General features: G+C 55.5%; 2 protein-coding genes across 2 annotated transcripts in view; one reads left to right on the top strand and one right to left on the bottom strand.

The window, feature by feature from the left end:
• The window catches only part of TMEM94 (transmembrane protein 94), a 51,659-nt gene extending 40,745 nt beyond the window's left edge, over positions 1-10,914 (top strand). Inside the window, exons 22-32 of the mRNA XM_058817140.1 lie at positions 36-135; positions 1,890-1,998; positions 2,495-2,684; positions 3,490-3,567; positions 3,958-4,043; positions 4,453-4,534; positions 5,297-5,451; positions 5,708-5,802; positions 6,834-6,927; positions 7,153-7,323; positions 8,159-10,914. Coding sequence (XP_058673123.1) covers positions 36-135; positions 1,890-1,998; positions 2,495-2,684; positions 3,490-3,567; positions 3,958-4,043; positions 4,453-4,534; positions 5,297-5,451; positions 5,708-5,802; positions 6,834-6,927; positions 7,153-7,323; positions 8,159-8,231 — 1,233 coding nt within the window. The 3' untranslated portion in view covers positions 8,232-10,914. The remainder of the gene's footprint in view (positions 1-35; positions 136-1,889; positions 1,999-2,494; positions 2,685-3,489; positions 3,568-3,957; positions 4,044-4,452; positions 4,535-5,296; positions 5,452-5,707; positions 5,803-6,833; positions 6,928-7,152; positions 7,324-8,158) is intronic.
• A 644-nt stretch (positions 10,915-11,558) lies between these two features.
• Positions 11,559-25,675, bottom strand: part of CASKIN2 (CASK interacting protein 2) — a 33,420-nt gene continuing 19,303 nt past the window's right edge. Inside the window, exons 3-21 of the mRNA XM_058817326.1 lie at positions 24,249-24,300; positions 22,253-22,350; positions 22,017-22,162; positions 21,777-21,872; positions 20,779-20,909; positions 20,429-20,537; positions 20,188-20,296; positions 19,807-19,901; positions 19,610-19,727; positions 19,196-19,378; positions 18,681-18,802; positions 18,153-18,228; positions 17,946-18,040; positions 17,617-17,727; positions 17,420-17,521; positions 17,067-17,205; positions 14,599-16,743; positions 14,172-14,490; positions 11,559-13,938 (exon numbers count right to left, since the gene is read on the bottom strand). Coding sequence (XP_058673309.1) covers positions 13,842-13,938; positions 14,172-14,490; positions 14,599-16,743; positions 17,067-17,205; positions 17,420-17,521; positions 17,617-17,727; positions 17,946-18,040; positions 18,153-18,228; positions 18,681-18,802; positions 19,196-19,378; positions 19,610-19,727; positions 19,807-19,901; positions 20,188-20,296; positions 20,429-20,537; positions 20,779-20,909; positions 21,777-21,872; positions 22,017-22,162; positions 22,253-22,350; positions 24,249-24,300 — 4,343 coding nt within the window. The 3' untranslated portion in view covers positions 11,559-13,841. The remainder of the gene's footprint in view (positions 13,939-14,171; positions 14,491-14,598; positions 16,744-17,066; positions 17,206-17,419; positions 17,522-17,616; positions 17,728-17,945; positions 18,041-18,152; positions 18,229-18,680; positions 18,803-19,195; positions 19,379-19,609; positions 19,728-19,806; positions 19,902-20,187; positions 20,297-20,428; positions 20,538-20,778; positions 20,910-21,776; positions 21,873-22,016; positions 22,163-22,252; positions 22,351-24,248; positions 24,301-25,675) is intronic.

Raw genomic sequence — 25,675 nt, forward strand, 5'->3', positions numbered from 1 at the left:
ACACCCCTGCTTTATCTGTCCTTTCTCTTTTTCAGGCCAAACTCCCCCGGGGGATCCACCAGGTGAGACCTCACCTCCAGAACATTGACAACGTGCCTTTGCTGGTGCCCCTGTTCACAGACTGCACCCCAGAGAGTGAGTGCTGTTGCAGAATGAGCTGTTTGTTGGGGATGAGCCATTTGTCGGGAGCAGGGAAAACTCGGGGCTCAGTGTGAGTCATCAGCAAGTTCTGTTTATTGAGGAGAGCATCAGACACTTATACAGCAAGTAATGAGCTCATGAATATTCTGCAATTTACACCGTCCACTGGCCACACCACAACACTAGTTCTTTTCTGTTCTTTAGGGATTACATCTCTTTTTTCTCATGTCTCTTTCACTATTTGTTATCATACTACAGCTAGGCCCAAGGACACGCTGTCTTCCCAGTGCAGGACTTGGAATTAGCCACGGCCTTGTACTTTTCCAGTCTCTAGTCAGCTAAAATTCCAACAGAGTGCCCTTTCTTACTCCTGTCCATGAATTCCTTCCCCAGCTCCTTGGTCTGGCCCATCCAAGTGTAGACATGGAAGGGAAGGGGATACATTCCAGAAATTTAGAAGGACTTGTTGATATTAATTACCCTCTGTTGCTACCTGTGGAGAGCCAGGTGTTAACTGAATTTTAGTGCAGCTGTTGTCCAGCTGCTGAATTGGGCTGAGAACCCTTTCAGTTTGCATTCATAAGAGACACAAAAGCAAACATCCAAAATGCTACTGCCTTTCATTAAATAAGTGTTATCAGTGTACCAGGAGAATTTGATCTCTGCTCACAACTCTTCTATAACTTGGAAATCACTTCCCAGAAGAATGTTCCCCTGGCAGTTGCTGTTGTTAACACCTTCTGCTGCTTTGCAGTTTTTGATTGCAGGAAACAGAAAGGACAAAATCTCTCTCTCTCTCTCTCTGAGGTATTACTTAAAGAAAGGGGCTGAGTGCTCAACTGGCAAATAACTGCCAAATCTCCAGTGAGTGTGGAGCATCATTATGATTTGCCATTTCAGTACCTCTGGTCACAGTTTCCAGCATGTCAATCACATTCCAGTCTGTCTTCACTCTTAGTGCCCAAATTTCCTCTCTCTGGCAGAAGTGGCAGCTCCCCTCTTGACCCAGCCCCTCAGTGCTGCAGTCTTTGTGCAGCAGGCATTTATTGAAGGTGTTTACAAGGGAGTCTGCAGAGGGGAGGTTTGGGGGGTTTTGCCTGGAGCATTCTGGAAAGTCCATGTATACACAGAGCACTGTGCATGGAGCTACAGAACTAAAATCAAATCAAACAGCAGCTTTGATTAAGAGGCCCTAGGGATGTCAATAAACATTGATAAAGGGTGGAGGTGGTGGTGGTGGGACTGCAGGAACAGGGGCTGAGTATGGCTACAAGTGGCACTGCCTTTGGAGTGGTTTGTTACATTCCCTCCCTTCCTTTAGACTTGCAGCAACACTAGTCATGTGCTGCTGAGTTTGAAACACTGTATTTATTTTCAGTTTGAATTATTTAGGTTTATTTCATTTCTGCTGTTTCCTAACAAGAGCATTTGATGCTGAAGCTGTATTATGCACCCAGGCTACAGCTCTGGTCTGAAAGAGGTGTGCTGGAGATGCAAACCTCTGGGTCATAGTTCTGTGAACCACAGAGAATTCTGGCAGTGGCAGGGTAGATAGAGCACCTGCTCTGCAGTAAATTAACTTTCTAATTGTGTGCTTTGACTGTGGATCTCAATGTACACAGTGATGAGTATCAGATGGGGCAGTTTTAAAGGATCTGTTTGTTATCCAGATTGGAAAGAGTGTGAAACACTGCATTTCTGTGTGTGTAATGACATAACACACTATTGCTCCTTCTGTCCCTCTGCAGCCATGTGTGAGATGATCAAGATCATGCAGGAGTATGGGGAGGTGACCTGCTGCCTGGGCAGCTCTGCCAACCTTCGGAACAGCTGCCTCTTCCTGCAGAGTGACATCAGGTGGGGCAGGCTCTGTTCCTCCTCCAGCTGCCTTTGCCTCCATCGTAGCAAGTACCCAGGGTCACACCCCAATTGCTCTGTCCATTTTGTCTACAAGAGGGAGATTTGGGGGGATTGGATGGGGGTGTCTGTTTAAGGCCCTTGACACACAGAGGTATTTCCATGTCCTAAAGGAAGAAAGTCTCTTACATGCTGGACTGTTGTGCCCCAACTGCCATTACAGATCCTTTCCATTGGGTGAAAGAGTGAAAGTACCCCATGGATCAGCCAATTGGTTGACCTTGTGCCACAAACCCAAATATGTTCATTATTTCTCTGTGAGTAAATGAACTCCAGGGAGTTTGATCCTAATTTCATGTTCTAGCTCAGGCTTCTCTGCCTGAGCAAAGTATACAGAGCATGGCACAGCACAGAGTGACCTTCCAAGCTGGCCTGCAGTGAGACAGTTTCCTTGCTGGGATGAGGCCTTTCACCAAGCCCTGTGTTGTCCTTGCAGTATAGCCCTGGACCCTCTCTACCCATCCCGCTGCTCCTGGGAGACCTTTGGCTATGCCACCAGCACCACCCTGAGCAATGGCTCTGAGGAGCTGACCCCTCTGCAGCTCTCAGGGCAGCTCAACAGCCTGCCCTGCTCCATGTCCTTCCGCCAGGAGGAGAGCACCAGCATCATCAGGCTCATAGAGCAGGTGAGCCCAGCAGTCCCCAGAGCCAGGAGCTCACACCGGCATTGTGCTCCAGGTGCCCACAATGCTGCCAGCAGGAGCTTGGCTTGTGTCCCCTGTGTCACAATAGGACACAAAATGAACGACACACACAAGCTGGAATGTCCAAGGTCAAAGGAGCATAGTTTATTTCTGAACTCTAGTATTTATAGACTGTCAAAAGTGACCATAGATTGGAGGATGAAGTTGCCACCTCTCTAGCCATACTTGTCAAACCAACAGTCCATCAAATTTCTCCTCCTACAGAAAGGAATTCAAAACAATCATTATTTACATGAAAAGTGTGTGAGAAATTCCCTTACAAAAATGTAAACATCAGAAGGCTGAGAAGAACTTAGAAGAGCAGGGTGACACTCGTGGCCTTTGTCCAGGAAGCACAAGAGGGAGAATCTTCCTGCCTGGCTCTCCTGGTCCAAGGTGTAGGGAATGGATTGGAAATGGTGTCTTATGGTAACAGAACATGAATATTGTTCATCTGGATGAAGTATAATCTTGCAGAGATCCCTAGCCAGGCAACAATGCAGTGTTAAGGAGAAGCAAAACCCCCAAAAAACGGGAGTTTAAACAAACTTACCCCTTGGCTAAATCCTGCCTTTCCTTCAGAACCTCTCCATGTGGGCAGGAGACCTTCCCTCTTTGCTTTCAGTGTGTCCAGATGCTGTCCCCTCCCACTTCCCCTGCAGGCCACATGTCCTGTCCCTGCCTGCAGTGACTGCTCCTGGCTGGAGCTGCTCCCAGCAGGGCTCTGAGGGCTTCTGCTTCCTTCCAGGCCAGGCATGCAACCTACGGCATCCGCAAGTGTTTCCTCTTCCTGCTGCAGTGCCAGCTGACCTTGGTTGTCATTCAGGTGAGTCCTGGCCTGGCTGGGGACAGTGTTTAGCTCAGAGGACAGGAGGGCTCACATGGATATGGGTCGCTGCAGTGGGGCAGCCTCCAGGGAGGAACGTGGCCTTCAGTCAGGTTGGCACAGTGTGTGTGGGGAGGTCACAGATGGAGGCTTGGTGATCTCAGCCTGTGCTGCCCCTTCTCCCTGATCCTCATACATTTACCTTCAAATCTTTTTTCCCTGGAGAAAAGCATCCCCTGCAGCTCCTGCCACAGGAACTTATGGAGGGGCTGTGCAGTGGCAGCCCAGTTACCAGTTCACCCCAGTGTTTCAGGGAAGGCAGCAGCATTTTGGGTGACAGGTCTGTCCTAGCACTGCTCATGCTCTTCACTCTGGGTTGTTTCTGTCCAGTTCCTCTCCTGCCTGGTGCAGCTGCCCCCCATCCTCAGTACCACAGACATCGTGTGGCTCTCCTGTTTCTGCTACCCTCTGCTCAGGTGAGTCTGTCAGGTGGAATCTCCTCCCACTCCCCCCAGGATGCACAGAGCCCTCTCTCAGCCTTACTGTGTCCATGCTGAGAGAAAGCTGACTTCACCCACAGCATGCTGAGAAGGGTGCAGGGATTATCCCAGGCACCTGCTTTGACAAAGTGCTTGGAAACAGTGACAGGAGCATTTGTGTGCTGCTGTGTTCACCCCTGCCTGGTGTGATGGAAAGTCTGGGGTGTCGGGTAGAGGCCAAGGTACCACAGGTGGTTTTTTTCTGACTTCTCTCTCTGTCTGTACCTGCCATGAATAACACCTTCAAGCAGTCTGAGTAGGTTATTTGGGTTCAAATGTTAGATAAAAGCACAGTAGCTCTGGTGCCTGAACACATTACTGAGACACTTAACTTACCTTTCTCCAGTATCTCGCTCCTGGGCAAGCCTCCCCACAGCTCCATCATGACCATGGCAACAGGAAAAAACTTGACTTCCATTCCCAAGAAGGTAGGTGGCCCCTCAGATTTAAATTGTCCACATATTTTTCTCTTCAGTTTTGGCCTAGTGTTGGTGGGAGGCCATAGCTGAGGCCTTGTGCTGTGGTGGTGTTCACAGGGGTCCCAGGATGAGGAAGAGACCAGGGTCTGACTCCATGTTTTAGAAGGCTGGTTTATTTTTATATATATAATATTTCAATATAATATAGTTTTTATATAATATATAACTATATATTAGATATATAAATAATATATATATAATATAGTTTTAATATAATATACAGATATATATTATATTAAAACTATACTAAAAGAATAGAAGAAAGGATTTCATCAGAAGGCTTGCAAGGAAAGGAGAGAATGGAATAAATAACAAAAGCTTGTGTCTGTCAGAGACAGCTGGGCTGTGATTGGCCATTAATTAGAGACAATCAACATGGACCAATCACAGATCCACCTGTTGCATTCCACAGCAGCAGATAATCATTGTTTAGATTTTGTTTCTGAGGCCTCTTGGCTTTTCAGGATCAAAAACCCTAAGGAAAGAATTTTTCATAAAATGTGTTTGTGACACTGCTTCCTAGCTTGCTCAGTGAATTGATCCCTGGCAGGAGCCAGGGAGGGAATTTCCTGTTCCAGCATGCCTGAGGCAGATCCTCAGGGCAGCATCTCATCTGTACTACAGCTTGTCTTTTGCAGCCACTGATGGTCATGGGGAGGAGGTTGTACCAGTGACATGCCCATGTCATCCTCCTTTCTTTCCCTTTTCCAGACTCAGCACTACTTCCTGCTCTGCTTCCTGCTGAAGTTCAGCCTGACCATCTGCTCCTGCCTCATCTGCTTCGGGTTCACCCTGCACGAGTCCTGCAAAGGGGTGAACACAACCAGCCTCAACCTCACAGCCTGCTCCTCCATCATGCTGCACAGGTGAGGAACTGGGCCTGGCACACATCCCCACTGCTCCTGCCCTTTCCAGTCCTCTAACAAGCTTCAGCCTCTTCCATGACCCACCAGGGCTGTAGCCTTGACAGCTACATCATTGCCCCTGTCACCTCCTTGTCACCACCAGGACAGCCTGAGCTCACCCACAGATTCCTCAGCTGTTGAAGGAGGACGTGGCCCTGGTGGGAACAGGTCAGTTAAGTGCCCACTGGTGACTCTCCTGTGTCCTCTCATTCACTAGCAATGCTTATGGTGCTCCTGATTGGTTTGGGACATTTTCCAATGCTCTCCTGGTAGCCCAGAAGCTCACAGCTGGCCTGATTGTTTTGCACACAGGTAAGTCCAGAACCCCATTCTCTGCTCTGGGGGAAAGCTTGCATCCTCTGTCTCTTTCTTTGCCCCCTCTGCCAGAGCACAAACTCCCTAATAGAAGCAGACACTGCAGTGGCCTCACAGCACAGATCCCCCTGTCTCACTAAACATTACCCTGGCAGATTGAAGACAACACCCTCAGAACTGATTCTGCTTCCTACTAGTCTGGTGAAGCACTGGTTCTGTCCAGTCTCATCCCTTTTGCCTTCTGGAAAGTTAGTACCAGCACGTGAAGCTCTCCAAAAATATTCCCTCCTTCAAAAGTGTTATATCCCTGTGGCTGTTCTGTGAAATACCCCACTGCCTTCCCACAAAGGGGACTGATGCAGCTGTGACTGTTTGAGAGCTGGAAGCCTTTTTAAACCCTCTGGAGGGGTGTGGGGCCAGCTCCTGGCTGACTCTCATCACCTGCACCCATTGCCTGGCAGGGTGGGTCCTGAAGGGTCTCAGTTCCCTGTCCCTTATGCCCCAGGCAGAGCACTGTGTGTTGACATGTGCAGGTGTCCAGTCCAACAGAAATGCTTCCTGATTGGATCTCCATCTTTGGGGAGAGTGGGTTGCTGTGCTTTTGTGTCCCTCCGACCACCAAGGCAAGGCAGGGGTGCTTTGCCTGGCAGCTGAGCCAATGCTGGGTCTTGTACAGACAGCCCTGGGTCTCTGGCTAAATCTCCCTCTGGGCTGGAGCTTTCCTCTGTTGCAGCCCTGGAACAAGGGCACACTCACCCCTGTCCCACTCCCCAGAGCTGGGCCTTTGCCTGCTCAGTTTCAGCTCCCAGGCTGTGAACCAGTGAGCAATGGTGTGCAGTACAACTGCACTGCCCCAGTGCATTCCAGGGGCTTGGAACTGCTGTGAGGAGCCTGCTCTGAAGGAACCCCAAATGGTCAGCTGGTTCCAGGGACATGAGCCCCATATCCCTTAGAAGTAGCAGGTGTTGATGTGCCTTGTGAAGTGCTGTACCTGTGTGTGATGCTGGATAATCCCCTTTTCTCTGCAGTGTTCATATCCATCACCCACGTGCATCGCACCAAGCCCCTGTGGAAGAAGAGCCCCCTGTCCAACCGCTGGTGGACGCTCACTGTGGCTGTTGTGTGAGTACCCACAGCCCCTGGGAAGGGGCTCCAGGATCCCAGGCCCACTCCAGCACCAGTTTCTTGGTGCTGAGGAGAATCAAGTGCATGGCATTTGATCTTCCACTGCTGAACTGGTGAAGGGTCTCTGGTGTGAGCATTTCATCTGGGCCTGAACCCTGATCTGCAGATCCTGGGAATCTTGCCAGGTCTGCTGAGATTTGCTGTGTCTGTTCTTAATTTTAGAATACTGGGGCAAGTGGCACAGACTGTGCTGGACCTGAAACTCTGGGAAAACCTCAACTCTTCTTTGACCTTTAGCCACGTCTCCATCTCTCCGGTCGCGTGGCTCCTGGGTTTTCTTTCCTTGGTCCTTGTGGTTATCATCAATGAGATTGTCAAGCTGCATGAAATCAGGTATGGGGGTTGTAGGGAGGATGGGGAGAAAGAGCTGAAGCCTCCCTCCAGCCTGGCCTTGAGCTGCAAAAAATAATGATACCCAGGGAACAGGGTGGGGAACAGAAAGGAAAAGCTGACTGCATTGTGTAAATCACCTGGCTGTTGTGTGCAGGCCCACGCTCCACCTCCCAGGGAGGAAGCACAGGGGAGGAAGGAGGGTCACAGAAGGGCAGTGGCAGTGATTGGGAGCAGGAAGGGAGAACAAAATTTCCTTATCTCAGACCAAAGGGAGGGAGACAGCCAAGGTCTATCCAACACCAGTGTGGAACTGGGGAGGGCTGCTCGCTCCATCTTGTCCCATGAGGACAGAGAGGCATTGAATCACAGCAGAGGAAGTGTGCCTTCACACAGAGCCTGGACTGTGGGACTGGTTTGCACGGGAAGTGGCTGAAGCCAAGAATGAGTAGCAGGCAGTGACTGGCTGTTCTTCCCAGCACAGGGAGCAGCCAGGGCTGGAGTCAACACTGATGAACATTGATTCAGGAAATGGGCTGGGGAGGAAAAGCAGGGATTACAGGGAACCCTGATGGGGATGGAGACACCATCTCAGTTCCTGCAAAGGGTTTCTGGACCTTTCTGTGCTGTGTCTGGTGTTCCTGGAGATGGGATTCAGCTGCATGAGGTAGGACTGACACCATGGGCTGCTCTCTGGATTTGATTCCCCTCCCAGGCTACCACAGGGCTCAGGCCAGGGGCTTCCCTGCTTCTTAGGGCTAGCAGCTCAGGAATGGCAGTGGAATAGTTTTACCTTTCACCCCTCTGCATACTGACTGTCTTCTTTCTTCTTCTCCAGGGTCCGTGTCCGTTACCAAAAGAGGCAGAAGTTGCAGTTTGAAACCAAGTTGGGGATGAATTCGCCATTTTAAAAGCACCCAGCTCAAGTTCCCTGGAGCCAGGGCCAAACAGCCACTGGGAGAGTGGCTGCACCAAAGGCTCAGGGAATTTTCCATCACACATGCAAACCAGACAGCCTCCTGGCAAAACTACACCTGCACCTTCCCAGGGCCCAGGCAGGGATCCCCCCACAGGTATGCAGCCCCCTCCCAGCCTACCAGGTACCCTCACAGGAACCTGCAAGCTCTGGTGCCTGTTCAGGCTGCTCTTCCTTTATTTATTTATTACTGGAGGTATTTGTTAGTATCATGGCGATGCTAAAATGAAGTGGCTCCTCTCCTCTTTGTGAGCAGATGGGTTTCCTGGGCCTGACAGGAGAATCTGGGACCAGTAGGGCTGCTGAAGCAGGAGATCTCTATTGAATCCCGTTTTGGTTTTCTACTTCAGCCTGTTCTCCGTGTGTGCGTGCCTGTGCATGCCCTCCCACCTCCCTGCGCTGTGTGCGGGGCAAAGGAGCCACCCCTCTTGCAGTCCCGAGTGCTGGGAGCTCTCATTCCCGAGGGGACACTGGGAACAGGCCAGCCCTGCCCTCTAGTGTCGCTGTCACAGCCGTGTGCTGGCTGTGTCGGAAGCGGGATGGGGCAGGGCTTTGGGCAAAGCCGCCTGTGATCCGGTGCCGAGGGAGGGCAGCTCTGCCTGCCTGCGGGGAGCCAGCATGGCTCAGCTTCCTGCAGCCCTCTTGAACCAGCTTTTATGTTCTTTAACAGCTCCCAGAGAGGTTTTGTAGCTGTTCTCCTGTTTGTGATCCGAGCTGCTGTTCTGCTTCAGTAATGTGCCTGCTTGAGACAAGCACAGCTCGAGATAAAGCCTGAGCCCTGACTGTCCTGCCTTAGAGGGAGGGGATGTCTTTCCAGGCAGGATATCTGCAACTTGCAGTTGTGACTAATACAGAGCTGGTGAATGGCTCCTTTCCCAGTCCCTGGATTGTGCTGCATCCAGTTCTGGCTCCCCAAGGCACAGGGAACCCTGCCCTATCATGTCTGTCTGTGATAGTGCTGGGAAGTCTCTCCCCTCTGTGCTGATGCCTTCACACAGACCCACAGAATGCTTTGGGTTGGAAGGGGCCTTAAAGCTTTATCTTGTTCCATCCCCTGCCATGGGCACCCTGCCATGGACAGGGACACCTTCCTCTATCCCAGGGTGCTCCAAGCCCTGTCCAGCCTGACCTTTAACAGTTCCAGGGATGGGGCAGCCACAGCCTCCCTGGGCAACATCTGCTCAGTGTTTTTCTGGAGGTCTCTTCGTTTGCCTGGAGGGACCCTCCCCTGAGGGCTCTGCCAAACCCTGATCTGCCCCAGTGCAGCACACAAGCTCCTGAGCTCTGACCAGACCCCATCTGTACTGGGAGCACTGGTCCTGCTGTGGGCTGACAGCCAAGGGCCACACAGGAGCACACAGGCTTGGCTACCAGAATATTTGCAGGTCATGGAGACACTGACTCTAATTCTAAACACTGACTAAAGCTGGTAAATCCTGGCCCTGGTTTTGGCCCCAACATTTAACACTACAGTATTTGGCTGTTACTTCCTCTTTGGTACCGGAGATAACAAGTGGCAGCTGATCCCTCCTGGGCAGGCAGGGAGCTGGCTGGAACCCCCAAGCTCTGCCCTGCTGCTCTACCTTGTCTTCCTCACTTTTCAGCATAACCAGAGAGCACAGACGTGTCTGAGTGTCTCTAAGCAATACCCTCACCCTGCTGTGGGGCTGGCAGAGGAGCAGAGCTGGGTACAGCCAAGCCCTGAGCTCTGGGGACACACTGAGGGTGCTGGAGGGGCAGCTGGGGCTGTTTCAAGCCCTGGACCCGGTTCCTGCAGCTGGGGGTGGATGTAGAGATGCCATGCTGGCAGGATGGCACAGGACAGGGAGGCAGCAGCGCCCTGGGGAAGCACAGGGCTCACAGGGCTCCTGCCCTGCACCACAGCAGTGTCTGCCCACCTTTGCCAGCCAGGCTGGACTGTGCCCTCACTGCCCTGGCACCTGCAGGGCTCAGGGAGAACAAGCTGCACCTTTCTTAGCCTCAATTCACTGAATGCCAGCTCCAGATCTGTGACACCTGGCCCCTGAGAAATCAGCTTTCCTTCCCTATGCCAGGGTGGGATCACAAGTGGGGTATGATCTCTGTGGCCAAGCTGAGCTGGAGTCAGAGCAGCACAGAGCTGCTCACTGCTGTCCCAGCTGTGCCCCCACCCACACCTCAGCTCTTGTCCTGTGCCATGAACTGCTGTGGGTGTTGAAAAGCAGCAGATTCCAGGGCTTCCTGCTGGCCACACCTTCCTCTAGAGAAGGCACCTTCAAGATTTCCTCCTCTGGGTGACCACAAATGTTTATTTTCCTGCATCCTCCTCCCCCATCTAGACTGGAGGGAGCTAAAGTGTATGAATGGAGCCTTTAGGACGGTCTTGCCAGTGCCACCCTTCCCTCAGCCATTGAAGTGTCTAAGGGTCAGAGTGCATGGCTTCAGAAGGAAATTTCCTACATCAAGATGTTTTTAAATGCTGTATATTTTATATTAATTTTTTTGGGATGTATGTAAAAATATTTCATTTGTATTAAAACTTGTAAATTGTATAAAAAAAAAAAAAAAAAAAAAGAAACAAACCCAGACCCACAAGCATCCAGTATATGAATGGCAATAAATGATTGTCTTGGATAACACACCCAAGAGTTGGGAACGAGTTTGCACCCAGCAAAGGAAGGAGGTAAAAATGTCTGTGGCTGCTGGGGTCACAGGGTGTGATTTTCCTGTTTTAGGGACACAGCCTGAGAGCTTGATGCTCCTGGGATCCAGTTCTGGCCTTTTTCCCAGTTTCTGCTCAGCTTTGGGCAAATCTGTCCATCTCTGAAAGCCTCTTCCTACAAAGTTTGGTTTCCTGGATCGCAGGCACTGTTTCAGTCGAGGCTGGAGGCACAGTGTGAATCCCTCTGGGTGGGTGAGAGGTTGGGGGCAGCTGGAAAAGGCACTGGGGTGACAGTGGCCACACTCTGAGCAGGCAGGAGGAGAGAGGAATGCTCTGCCTGGCACATGGGGATGGTGGAGGTGGCACATGGGCAGAGCTGGGCACTGGGACACCAGAACTGTCACCATGTTACTGTCGTGATAGTGAGACTCACACTGAACATCAACCCCACTGGGCATGACTGGGGCTCACCAGGGGAGAATATCTGAGGAACCTGGAGCACTCAGGGGACAGGATAAAGCTGATCTTCAATGGACTTCACACAGCAGGAGACAAGCTTGTCCCATTTCACACAAAGCAAACAACTAGGCAAAACTATAAAAAGGGTAAAATATGCCCCACTGTTTAATAGAACTTAGTCTTAATGGATGTTAGTGGAAAACAAAACACATGATTAACACAAACAGAGCAGATGGTTTAAAATCTGTTGTCAGTCTGGTGATTACATGGGCTATTTTTTCCCCTCACTGTCTCGCTGCACGGAGCAGGTGCAGCTGGGGTCAGTTAGTCCCAGTGCAGTGTCCATAACTTACACACCATACAGTAGCTTCAAAATAGAGATCTAGAGCTCAAAAAATAGGCATTCTTATGCAAAATCAAATGTTTAGTTCCCTTATTGACAATGAGAGCAGCGTTGTGCTGCCCTCAGGTGGCTCAGACAGCGGCAGCTCCACCCCAGTGTCCTCTTATCCCTGACCCAAGACTTGCAGTTCTGGTTAGTAAATATATAGAATAAATCACATTTAAAATATATACATTGGCTTTAAAAAAAAAAACATTTACAGTTTATCAACATTGGAAAAAAAAAAACCAACTGGGCTTGTCCCAAGTTGGCTCGTGAGAATAAAAAACAGTTTTAAAAGGTTTCTGTGAACCTCTTTATAAAGTGCCACTGGTCGTAGCTATTTGAAATCATCATGTCCATAATGTGGCACTCAGACACAGGCAGTGGATGCACTCAGTGTGGGACAGAGGTGTCTTACCTGCCTCACACTGACCTCAAGTCCCAGACGACAACAACGGCATTTTAGGTTTTTTCAGGGCTTATTGTCTTTGCTTTTCAGCCCAGAAAGCAGGCTGGCACCTCTTGCCTGGCATAGCTGCCCTCAGGAGCAGAGACCCTCAGGAATGCTCAGGTGGGCTTTGCCCCCCTTCCATCCAACAGCACAAGGGCTGCAAACAGTTCAGTCCAGCTGCAAACTCCCAACAGGATTGGGAAGCAGCTGCCTTCTCAGCCTCCTTCTCCCTCTCTGGTTTGGATTTGCATTGGTGATTTTTTTAAGAAAAGGGAAATGCATGGAATTTTCTTTCCCTTTGTTTGGAATTTTTGTAGCAAATGGCACTTCAGCACAATCTTCGGTTCCCTTCTGGTGCTCTGATGCTTTCATTTGCTTGGCATGCCGAGCGCGAGCCAAGTTCAGGGCTCTTGGACATATTTAGCCATGCACTAGTGAGCAGATCCTGCGAGAGAAATCTGTCTGGGAGCGATGCAGCCGCTGCTCCCGCCCGGCTGCAGAGAGCTCCGCGGGCTGCCGAGCCGAATTCCCGGTGCATGCGGGGTCAGCTCCCCCGCCGGCCGCAGAGCCGCGGGGAAGGAAGGATCGCGTCCCAAGCGCTGCTACTGTAGAACAATGCTCACGGCGGGGTTTGTGCCAGCAGCTCCCTGCAGGGAGGGGCACTGCGAAAAGGGACTGTTTTCTCCCAAAAAAAGGGGATAAGGGAGGGGAGAAAAGAATTTAAAAGCGTTAATCATGCTGCTGCTGCTGCACTCTGGAAGGACCAGGGTGGGGGTTTGCGTAGGCACTGTGTTGGCAGAGGGCAAACTCCACGGAGCAGCAGGATCCAGACGGACTGGCCCAAATTCCCAGGTTTTTGGCACTGCCATTACCATCCTCATCACTCTGGGAAGGGGCAGGAAGGCTCACACATCCAGCGTGGCCATGGCAGAGCATCCGCTGCTCTGCAGGCTGTGCCAGCCCCATCTCGAGGGGTCTGTGGGTCCCACTGGAGGGATTTCCATCCACTTGGATTCCACGCTGCCGATGCTGACGCGTTTGGAAAAGCGGCAAATAAAGCAGAAAGGTTCCTTCTCGCTCTGCAAGCTGCCAAATTGCAACAAGCCCTGTCTTCTTTTAGCTGCTGTCAGGCCTGGCCGGGGCTGCGGCTGCACAGTGAATCGCCAGCTCCCTGGCGGCGGCCCGGGGAGGTCTCTCCTGTGACACTTTGTTGGCAGGGGATAAATAATAAGACGCAGGACTCTGACAATGCAGTAGGGAAAGAGAAAGGTCCCTTGTGGAGGCTCCTCAGCTCTGTGCAAGGGAGCAAGGGCTTCTCCGTGGCCTCCAGCACTGCATGTGCAGCCCCTCTGGGCTCTCCTCCTGCTGCCAGTCTGGTGGGAAATGCCTGACCCCCTCAGAAACCGGCCCAAGGCCACGCTGCCACATGTGACACAGAGCCAAGGGTGGGCAAGGAGGGCAGCTTTGTTCCCAGCCTCAGTGCGAAGTGTGGGGAGGGAGGCGGCTGGAGAGAGCTGCAGGCACCGCTCGGTGCTGGATCCACTCTTCCCCCATTTCGAGGGGCACTGCTGGAGCAGCCGGGGTGGGGAGGGGAAGGAGGGAGCAAGCCTCAGTCCAGCATTGCGTCCAGCTGGTCAGCCAGGTCGTCGAACATGTTGCTGATGTCTTCCAAGATGTTCTTGGCCGAGTGCACGGTTCCAGGGTGGCTGGGGAGGAGAGGGAGAGAGTCAAAGCACTGCTCAAAGGCTGCAGGTGCTCATGGGGAAGGTGTGGCCAGGCTGGATCCGACCCAGCAGCAGGAGCTCAGCACAGAGTTGGGCTTGAGCATGTGTGACCTGTGTGGTGCAGGTATGACATACCCATGCACAGCCTTTCTCCTGCCCTCCCTGGGACCTTCCCAACCCCACCTCGAGAGGCCCAGCCCCAGCATCTCCCTCACCTCTCTGCCTCCTCCACTGTGATCTTCTTCTCGGCCGCCTGCAGCGTGGCAGCCAGGCTGGAGTTGGTCTGCTCCAGCCGCTGCTGGGCCAGGGTGGCCCCCGGGGCAGCTGCCAAAGGCTTGGCTGATACCTTGCTGCCTGTTTCCATTGTCAGTGAGCCAGGACCCGGCAGGGCCCCGATCACATCTGGCACCGCCTCGGTGGCCGCCCAGGGGGCAACAGTGTGGCGGGAGGGCTGCAGGACCTGCTGGTAGATGGTCTTGGGTCCAGAGAAGACGAGCTTGGTGGATGCCACGGAGGTGTGCTTGGCAGGGACATCTGCAAAGGAAGGGGACTCATGGTAGGTGGTGGCACAGGTCCTCACCTCCCACACCAACATGATAGGAAGCCCCACCACGTTGGAGACAGCTCCACAAGCCCCCATACCTGGAGTGGGTGTCCTCACCACAGCTGTGCCAACCAGCTCGGTGGGGCTGGGGGCTTTGGTGGGACTTGGGGCCTTCTTCATCCCTTTCTCCAGCGACAAGATGCTTTTCTCTATCTCAGCAATCCTGAACTCCACACTGTCATCATCAAAGGCATCCCCAGCCAGCGTGGGCTGTGGTGCTGGTGCTGAGGTGGGGGGACCTGCAATGCTCACGGCTTGGGCCTGGGCATACTGGGGTGTGGGGGTGCCCCCCGCCTCGGCCTGCCCCGCCATGCTGAACGCCTTCAGCACCGCCTGCAGCGGCTCCCGCTCCCTGAAGCGCGGCCGGCGCTTCACCGTGTCCGACTCAGTGAGGTTGAACTCCAGCACGGGCGGCTCCTTGCTGACAGCGGGGGCTGCTGGCTCCTTCCCGCCAGAGCCCTGGGGCTCTGCTGGCTGGGAACCAGGCTCCATGTCCGGCACGGCCGCGTCAGCCTTGGAATGCCCGCTGGGCTTTGGCCGCTGTTTGATGGTTAAATTGCCTTCTTCTGCAAAGGGGATGCACTCACTGGAGCTGTTCTGGGATGATGAAGAGGAGACCCCTGGCTTGGCCTCCTCCTCAGTGTCTGAGCAGGCATCCTCCTGCTCACCCTGTGCAGCCACCTCTGTCATAGGAGCGCTGGGCTCACTCACTGTCCGTCTCCGTGGCTTGCCGCTCTCAAAGGGGTCCCTGCTGCCATTGGAAAGTGTGGCACCGCTGGTGTCACTGCCATCGTGGGACCCCTCACCCACATCTGCCCGGGGGAGACAGTCCTGCGTCAGGTGCAGCGGTTTTGGGGCCAGGAGGGGCTTGGTAGGACTCACACCCGGTGTTCCCTCCAGCGCAGCCGCCAGGCTCTTCACTGTCCTGCCACGGCCAGCATCGCTGGGGGTGGCACCTCCGTCAACCGCGTCCTGAGGGGCTGTGGGCTGGCGCTCGGGGCTGGGGGGCTGCTCCCCGTCTGCCTCGGCAGCGAGGGCGCTGGACACGGAGCTGAGGCGCTTGGGCGGCGGCGGGGGAGGCCCCTTGCGCTTGGCCCGGATGGCGAAGGACTGGCTGCGGGTCACCTTGGCGTCCGCCTGCAGACAGGCCCGCGGCATCTGGCTGCGGCCCGGCCGCCGCGTCAGCGTGGCGTAGGAGCCCAGGGTGCTGCTGGGGGCCCCCTCCTCCTCCTCATGCTCCCCATCCGACAGCGCGTAGCGGTTCAGGCTGTGCGAGCGCTTCTTGTGCTTCAGGCCTTCGCCTCCGTTGGGATGCTCCCCAGCCGTAGGGGCTGTGCTGGGTGGCTCTGTGGAGCCACACTGGCTGTGCAGGTAGGAGAAGCCTTTTTGGGCTGATGTCTGCAGGCTGCTCTTCTGTGCAGGGGAGATGGAGGGGAGATGTGCTAAGGCCTTGGGCTGCTCTGCTCCCAGGACGGACGGGGCCGTTGGGGATTTCAGGGAGACGTGTGGGTACATGAAGACGTACGGGGCCGTTCCCTTGCTGGGAGTCTGGGGAGGAGTACAGGGAGTGACCGCTGGAGTCCCAGCTCCTTTCTGAGCCACAGGCCGGGTGTACTGATCCGTTCCTTCGGGCAGGTTCCTCTCCTTGAGAGGGCTGCCCCCGCCGCCACCATTGGCAAAGCCGTTCAGCCCCTCGGGGGACACGAGCTTCCCGTAGGGCTCGGGGCTGGGCCGGCCCGGCAGGCTGGCTGGGCTCTCCTTGCTGCGGGGGGGTGCACAGGACTGCCCGCTGCTGCTGCTGCTCTCGCCGCTGCCCAGGCTCTCCTGCGAGGGGCTGGAGAGGCGCCGGGACAGCACGTTGTCCTGCGAGTGCCCCGAGCCCCGCGACCGCACCCCGATGCTCTCCTGGCTCCGTGACATTCCCTGGCTGTTCTTGATGCCGAGTGTGTCGTGGCAGCTGTTGGACATGGCCGTCTGGAGCTCATAGCTGAGCTCACTGTCCTGGAAGGTTGTCATTTTGAGCGTGTGTGGGGACTGGCACTCCCCGTTTTCCAGCGACTCAATGGTGACAATGTCCAGGGAACCGGGGACTTTGCGTCTTGCCAAAGTTGCTTCTGCTTGATTGAGGCTTTTGCGGAGGTCTCTGAGCTTCTTGACAGCCAACATGATCTTCTTCTGGTGGCCTGCAGGAAGGAAAGGGACATTGGGTCAGCTCCAACCCCCAAGGCCTGTTTCCAGGCCAAGAAGAGTAGCTATGTCACACATGGGGCAAAGCCTTGGGGTTATCTAAACCCTGCCTATGGGAGGAGACAAACTACTGCTGGCATCTATCTAGCTGGGCCCAGCTCCAGCTGGCCAAGGGGAGTTCTTAGGGACAGCCAGGAACTGCCCTTTCCGGTGCTCAGGACATGCCTGCACCTCCCAGCCTGAGGCAGAACGGGGTGTGGGGACCTGGGTGGGAAACTTGGCTGCCTTGGGCCACTCCAGCATGGCAGGAGGGACTCACCCAGCTTGTTGATACCAATCTCTTGCAGGTCTTCCCATGTCAGGTCTGTCACGATGGTGATGGAATCGTAGCCGTTGTTCACCAGCTTTTTGTGGTACTGGGGCAACCCAATGGCACTGAGCCAGTCCATCAGGTCAGCCTGGAAAGAGCACAGAGCCACTGCCATGAGCACTGAGGAATGGGCAGCACTTTCAGTATCCCCTCCCTGCCCAGGAGACTGTTTTTAGGGTGTCTCTGACTCTTTTAACACAGTCAAAGCTACACACTTACAGACCCCATCCTGTCCTATCCTATCCTGGGGTCAGAGAGCTCTCAAGAAAGGGGTGACCAAAGCCTCAGTGCCAGGGACTCACCGGGATGTAGTTGGGCAGCCACTCAGCAATGCTGAGCTGCCCAATTTCTGTAGAGATCTTCTTCCTGTGGCCTGGTTTGGTCACACCAATGGCTGTCAGATCCTAAGGGGAGCAGAGTGGGGCCGTGGTCAGCAGTGGAGCTGGGGGCAGGGAGTACCCACAGCTGTCAGCTCTGGGTGGGGAAGGACCTGCCTCACCTCCGGGGTCATGCGGCTGATGGTGGGGACATCGTAGCCAGCGTTGATGAAGTTGAGGGTGTACGACTCCAGCTGGAACTCACGGAGCCAGTTGTAAATGGCTTCTGCATCCTGGGGAGAGGATGGGACACAGAACAGCCCATGACTGGTGGCTGCAGGGGCTGGAAAAACCTGACTGCTCCAGGCAAGATGACAGGATCTCCCTGGGAAAGACCCACTTGTGTCCTGAAGACCCTGTTCCCTGTGTCCCTGGTGCAAAAAGAGCTGGGCTGAGTGCCCCAAACATGGCCCTCTCACCCAGCACACCATTCCCCAGTTGTTCCAGTTACCTTCCCCTCGAGGAGCTGCTCAGGACGCAAGAACTGGTGGGAGAAGACCCTGTCTCCAGGGGGGCAGCTGCCTGGGGTCTGGAGGCCCTGTGGCCCTGGCAGAAAGGAGAGAGGAGAACTGTCACAGGGGCACTTGAACAGTGAACAGCCCCTAGGGCTGTGGGGACAGCCGTCCCCAAGGCCCCATGGAGTTGTGACAGCCCTCACCTGCTGGGGAGGTCCCATTGTGTGGCTCTGATCCCAAAAGGTGTTGCTGGAGGTTGTCACTGGTGGAGGGCAGAGGCTGAGGGAGAGGAGGAGTGAGTGGAGGAAGGACCCAACTCTGGAGACCAGCTTTGTCACACCCTCAGGAGCAGAGTGGTGGTCCCCATGCTGGGCTGCTGGTCACAGCTTCACCCTGCAACAGGCTGGCTCCCAGCAAAAGATCTGGGCAGAATCTGGCTCAGGGCCTTTTGTTATTCTCTCAGGTGACACAGCACATGATGGAGATGCTGTGTGATGCCAACCACAGCCTCCAGCTCCACTCAAAAAGGCCAGCTGTGCTTTGGGGAACAACTAGGGTGTCCCCAGGAGCATCTCCCTGCTGAGTCCTGGCAGCAAGTAGATGTTTGGTGTAGGATACTCAACTCCAGCAGGCCCTCCTTTGCTAGGAGGGGTCATGGAAGGGGATGGGGCTCTATGTCCAGCCTGAGCCAGCACAGGGAAGCAGCACAGGGGAGCAGGGGCTGTGCCTACCCTGGCATTCTCGATGAGGATGCTGGTGCTCTGCCCATTGGTGCCCTCGGTGCTCTGGCCGCTGCCGGCGCTGCGGATGCTGCCGATGCTGCCCTCGCTGCCCACGCTGTTCCTGTCTCCTGCTGCTGGGGCAAGCAGGGAGCCCGTCAGCAGCTCCCCAGACACAGGGCACTGCGGTGCCCAGCAAGGACCCAGTGCCAACACACTGATGCCACTGATCTCCCACAAGATCCTCCAGCCACAGACAATGCATCAGTTCCCTCCCACCTCCCAGCATGCACAACACAGACAGGGTGACCTGGGTGGCAAGAGACACACAGAGGGCTGAGACACAGGGAGAGAAGGGGCTGCTCTAAGGGCTCCCCAAAACTCCCTTTTCCTACATCTGCTCCCTCTCATCTGGCTGCTTCCCCATGGAGAGGTGGAAGGGGAGTCTCCCCCTGTGCCCCTGGCCAGGCAGGGCTGGGAACAGGGGAAGTCCCCAGCCGCTCTCCCTCCCCAGGTGCTGGCCTGACCTGAGCTATCAGGGCCTGGGGCCGTCCGGCTCAGGGTGAGGTGACCAAAGGCCGCTGGGCCGCTCGGGGCTGCCGGGTGTGGACACTCATCAGGGAGGTGCTGCAGCCCCCCAGGGGGGGCTGGCAGGGCCCCGGGGGGACCCTGGCGCTGCTGCGCGGGTGCCACGCGGGGCACAACCATGCCTGCGTTCAAAGACAAAACACACGTGGTCAGAGCTCATGCAGGAGGCAGGGACAGGGGGAGAACTGAGCACAACCCCCAAAGGAGTGTTCCAACCATGGTGACAACCCCTGAGCCTTCCCTTCCCCCCTAGCTAGGCAGGGCTGCAGGGCCTGTCAGACAGGAGGTGCTGGGAAGGCTGGGAAGGTTTTGCACAGGGGACTGTCCCCAGCATGCTCAGGATGGCCACTGACCTGTCCTCTTGCTGATGACTTCAGCAATGGAGGGGGGGAAGTACCCGACCCGGTCGGTGCCTTTCTGGGCGTCGTGGATGTGCCCCTTCCATCGGCCATCTGGGTGCTGCTCCAGGACCTGTCATGGGACAAGAGGGATGGGGCTGGTACCCAGGGCATGGTGGAGCAGGGGGATGGGGAGCAGAGAGCAGCCTCACCGTGATGACATCTCCTGCTCGGACGTTGAGAGCAGTTGGGTCATGGAGATTCCAAAAATCCTTCAAAGCTCGGACCTTCAGGATTCCTGATGCCTCTGAAGGCAAGGGACAGAGGAAGAAAGGAGATGCCATAGCATAGGGAGGAAAGAGAGGAGTCCAGGGAGGGCAGAAGGGGAAAGCAAGAGCAAGAAGAGGAGAGAAGAAAACATTAATATTGCAGAAAGGCCTCAATCCCCAGACACTGCCCCACATGTAGGATAGGGGCACATGTGAGAGGGGGACTGAGATGCTGGCACTGATTTAGGCTGTTCAGGAGGAGCACTGGGAGCCCAGGCAGGTCCCAGAGGGAAGAAACCCCTCTCAGTGCCATCCCCACCTCACCTCTCAACAGCTGCTTGATGTCCTTGCTGGCATGTGAGGTGGTGAACTGGTTGACAATGTCCAGTGCTGTCTGGTTGTAGGTGTTCCTGATGTTCACGTCAACTCCACCCTGCCCAGGAGAGGACACGGTCAAGGCCAGCTCCCTGTCTGCCACCAGACTCAAGGGAGGCAAGGGACTGAGGGGAAAGGGTGCTGAGTGACCCCCAGGGGCTGTCCCCAGCCCCATCCCCACCGTGCTCACCTCCAGCAGGAGCCGCACCACCTCTGTTTTGCCGTAGAGCGCGGCCTCGTGCAGGGCTGTGCCTGTCTTTGTCTGCTTGTTGATCTCAATCCCAGCCTTCAGCAGCTGCCTGGTAGGAAGGAGGGAGAGGCATGAAAGAGAGGAGTCCAGGGAGGGCAGAAGCAGAAAGCAAGAGCAAGAAGAGGAGAGGACATCGGGACCAGGCACTCGGCTGCTTTACGGCAGGAAATGGACAACACCTTGCACTTGCCTTGGGGATGAGGGGCTGAAGCCTGCAGGAGGAAGGTGTGTTTGGGAGGAAGTGAGACTGAAGCCATGATGGGTTTTTCCAGAATAAAGCAGGGAATTACCTGATGATCTCCTTGTGCCCGTTCTTGGCTGCCAGATGTAGCGGAGTGGTGTAGTTGGGGTCAGTGGCATCCTTGGATTGTCCCTCCAGCAGGGCGACACACAGATGGCTGTTCAGTAGCAGCTGGGCCACCTGCATGAGGCACTGGTAAGCAATGGGGTGCAGGTACCCCCACCTGCACCCTCCCACTGAGGGGCTCATCCCTGGGGCCAGCCCACCACTCCCCATCCTGCCACTCCCTTCCATCCACAGCCCCAGGCTTGGCTGCAGCTGGACAGCGCTTGGCATGGCCTCACTGTCGTGAGGGGCTGCAAAAGGTCACAACAGCCAGAAATAGTCTTCCCATAATCAGGGTTTTCAGACCAAGCCCTAAAAACCTCCAGTCTCTCCAGCCCAGAGCGACTCTCAGCATCTCAGGGCAACCCAGAGGCACAGAGCAGTTATTTTTACTGCCCTGTTTATAGCTGCAGACATTATAGATACTCCAAAAATGGAAATATCCCCCTGGTCCCCTCTGAGTGGGGCACAGAACAGTCTGGCTGGCTGTGCTCCATCCCAAACCAATGGTGCTGGCAGGGCTAGGGTCTCACAGAGCACAGCGTGGCCCTGTCCCCAGGAACTGTGCTGGGGACCTGGAGCAGGGCTGGATGCTCAGAGCTTGCTGGGATTAGCCAGCTCAGCCTATCCATGCTTAACTGTGAGCAAAGCTGGGGTGGGTAGGGGAAGGCTGTGGAGAACCAGGAGCAACAACTCCTGGCTTCACTCCCAGTCTAACACAGTCCTGCTGTGAGGTCAGGGGCAAAACCCACAGCTCCCAGGTTCAGGATCAGGCTGTGTCTAGCCACGGGAGGAGGCAGCTGCTGTCTGCCAGGCTCTGAGTCTCATTGTGGAGGGAGAGCAGCTGTGACCAGACCCGCGCTTTGCTCCCAGAGGAGCCAGTGGGCTCCACAGCAGCCCCTGGAGAAGCCCTTGGTGCAGGGCAGAGCCCACAGCACTCACCTTCAGCCTCCCGAACTCGCAGGCCAAGTCCAGCGGGGTTTTCTTCGCCTTGTTGATGAGGCACGGGTTGGACTGGTGCTGGAGCAGCATCTCCGACTGCAGGGGAGCAACGTGGTGAGGGGCTCAGCATCCCCCTGCAGCCTCCTTCCCACCTGGCACAGCGAGGTCTGCCCCCACCCAGCACCCCAGAGAGCCCCACGGAGGGCACACGGTGGCTCTGGGCTCTGGGCTCTCACTCACCACCTCGTAGTGGCCGTACTGCGCCGAGAGGTGCAGCGGGATCTGCCCGTCCAGCGAGGCCATGTTGACGGAGGCGGCGGCGCGGAGCAGCAGCCGCACGGGCTCCAGGCGGCCCTGCCACGCCGCGTAGTGCAGGGGCCGCATCCCTGTGGGCAGCGCGGCTCAGCAGGGCTGGACACGGCCCCCGGCGGGCACAGGGGGCTGGGCCGGGGGCCGTGCCCGGGGTCACCCCTTACCGTTGCTGTCCTTGATGTCCACGGTGGCCTGCGCCTCCAGCAGCAGCGAGATGAGGTCCAGGCTGCCGCCCAGGGCTGCGTGGTGCAGCGCTGAGAACCTGTGGCACAAGGAAGGGCTCAGCCCGGCCCCCAGCCCCACTGTGTTGTCCTCACAGCACCCCCTGCACGGGGACATGGGCTGGGATTGTCACTGGCTGTTCATGGTGACATCCTCCCAGGTTCGCCACTCCCAGTGCCTCAGATTCCCCATAGCAAAACACTGATGAATCCCTCCAAGCTGCCTGTGCCCCAGGGCTCTGTGAGGGATGCAGGCACACTGTGTATCTTGGGAAACCCCAGTGAGAGGAGTCCCTCACTCCAGGCCCTCTGTTGGGGGAAACAGGCAGGATGGAGAGAGATGCACCTCCCCTCTCCACGGGGCAGCCAGGCAGCCACAACGCTGCCCACAGCATCCAGCAAACACATCGGCCTTGTGGCCACTCCTGCCCCCTCTGCCAGCTGCCCCCTCCTCATGCCAGCAGGGCTGCCAGGAGCCCATGGCAGAGCGTGGGAGGCCGCCGGTAATGAAAGAGCCCAGTGTCTTGGGGCTGTGAAAGAGGCCTGTCTGCCTGGCACTCCCCTGAGCCGTCACGTGAAGGGCCAAGGCCAAGAGAGGGGTCCCTGTGCCACCGGGGATTAGCCCGTGAACCACTCCAAGGGACATGGGGGGCTCCTGACAGCACCAGCCTCGGGCTCCAATGGGCTCTGCAGTGTCCAAACCCAGTGCCAGGGACTCAGCTCGTCCAGCATGGCTCTCCTCATGATCTGCATCCCCAGATCCCTGTGCAAGTCTCAGCATTGCAGGAGGGATACTAACCCCAGAAGAGAGGGCTGCTCCTTTCTCCAGTACACACACCATGTCCTGAGCCACAGCAAAACCTCTGCCTCAAAGTGTGGATGTGGGGGGAGTACAAAATCCCCCTGACCCATCTCTGTGGGGTCTCACTCTGCCCTGGGGTGCCCACCCCATCCTCTCCAAGCCCTGAGCAAGGTGATGCCAAGGACACCACCAGCACCTTGGCTCTCCCGGAACACACACTGCCCTCCCCATGCTCATGTCTCACCTCCCCATCATCCCCTTCCTGTGCCCCAGCGAAACCCAACACCCTGCCCGTGTTCCTTAGGCAGAGAACAGACCCTTTACCCCAGTTCCCACCATCAGCCTCCTGGAGTTGCCCAAGCACAAACCCTGTGCCCTATCAGAATCAGATCATTGCTTCTATTATTAAATTCTTTTTCTATTAAGCTCCATCTGCACAGTATTATTTTAAGACGGAGCCATCCTGCACGTTCCCAACCCCCCACTGGCCTGTTAGGACTCATCATGGACACCTCTTCCTACAGAGCCCTCCAAAAGAAAACATGTAGAAATTAGGTACAACAAGAACACATAAAAACAATGCTAATGACTGACAGGTCAGAGTTAATTCAATAAGAATAATATGCTTATTTATTTTATGAGCCTTTGTGGTTTCTTTAACTCTCAGTACCCAGTTTATTAAGTACTTGGATTTTGGAAGTGATGAGCTACACAAATATGCTGTGGTCACTGGGCAACCTCATATTTTCTTTCTCCAACTCCCCCCAAAACAATGGGATTTTGCTTTTGGGATATTAAACAGGCATGAGCACGTGCAGGCACTGAGGCCGGCTGGGTGCTCCTCTGGGCTTCAACCAGGGGGACACAGGGCACTGGCTGGACACGCTGCCATCCCTATCCAACCCCATCCCCACAGAGGGACACATAGAAGGGATTTATGAAGGGTTTTCAGGAGGGACTGAGCACTGCCCTCAGCTGAGATCCAGGCAGGCACTGGCTCTGCCTGTGCAGGGCTTCCCTGATTCTGGGATGTTGATGTGTTCTCCAGCTCCCCTGAGCTGCAGGACGGACTGGACACCAGGGAGAGGAGCCCCCTGCCTGGCAGCAGCACCCAGCACCCTCCAGGGGAGCACTCACCCGTCTGCATCCTGGTAGTTCACGTTCAGGCGCTTGGCAGATCCCAGGAGCTCTGCAGAGACAAGAGGTGAAGGTCAGGGCAGGAGGCAGAGCCTGCAGGCCCCCAGGCCCCCCCATGAACCCCATCCCACACCAGACCCACCTCCCAGCGCACAGAACAGCGCCTGGCCCATCCCAGGGGTCTCTCCTCTACTCTCCTCTGCCTCCACTTTCACCTCCACGGACCCTCAGTGGGCTGACCCAGCTTGAGCTTAGACCTTTCCTCCCTCCATCTCTCCTGCCCTATCCATGTGTGCCCCTGGGATGGGTCAGACCCCGCAGCTCCTGACCCTGGCTTGGCAGGACAGCGAGTGCTTCCCTCCCCTTTATAGGCACGGACACACCAAAACTGCTGAGTGGGGCCATTTTACCCCCACTCGCTCCCTGTGCCCGCCACTGCCACTGAGGCCTGGCCCACAGACCACATGGCTGGCATTTTTATGGCCAGGGCAGAGGCCGGAGCTTTCAGCTGTGAATGCAAGGATTGTGCTACCTTGGACATCCCCATTCCCCTGGCCAGCCCTCCCTCCCCTTCAGAGACCCAAGGATTGTGCCACCTTGGCTATTCCTACCCCTCTGCCCATATCTCTGCTCCTTCAGGGACCACTGGGCAGCAGAGGATGCTCAGCCCACCCTCAGCACAGCCTCACACGCACCCCCAGTGCTCCCCCAGCTCCCTGCCCCTTCCCACAATTAATTCCAATGGATTCCTTCCTCCCACACAGAGAGGACATTTTATTCTTCACCGAGGGGCTGAGAGCGGATTAACATCTCTGGAATTCACCCGCTAAGTCAAAAGGGAAAGAAAGGGGAAGGTATGTGGGGGGGCAAGAAATACCACCACTCCTCCTCTGCCTTTCCAGGCAGCCCCAGCGCTGAGCCAGGGAGGATTAAATGCTTTGAATGGTTTCTCTGCTTTTTCCTACAGAAAATCAAAGTCTGAGTGCCAGGCTCTGAGCCTGGGGTGAAACAGCTGCTCAAACCCCACTTGGCTGTGGGGGGGTCCTGGGGAAGGAGCCCCTTCCTCGCAGCCAGGTAGATCTCTGGGGCTGAAGATCCTTCTCCTTTTCCTTCCTCTTCTTCTCCTCCTCAATTCCCTTCTCCTTCTCTCCCAAGGTCTCTGCCCACCTTGCATGGCAGATCCCTTAAGCCATACTAGGCTCTGTGACCCCTCTGCTGGAAAAGAAGAGCTGAAGGGGGGCTGGCTCATTCATCATGCAAATGGATAATTAAAGGAAACCAAGGACTGGGGTATTCATTACTGCAATTTACAGTGTTTTGTAAACAGCCTAATTAACACAAAATGAGCTTGGAGTGGCTGCTGGTGAAGGACTCGTGACTCCTCACCACAGCTGAGGGGATCAGGACAGGATCACCCTAATTACCTC

The sequence above is a fragment of the Ammospiza caudacuta genome, chromosome 19 (genome assembly GCF_027887145.1).
Source record: "Ammospiza caudacuta isolate bAmmCau1 chromosome 19, bAmmCau1.pri, whole genome shotgun sequence".
Classification (NCBI taxonomy): Eukaryota; Metazoa; Chordata; class Aves; order Passeriformes; family Passerellidae; genus Ammospiza; species Ammospiza caudacuta.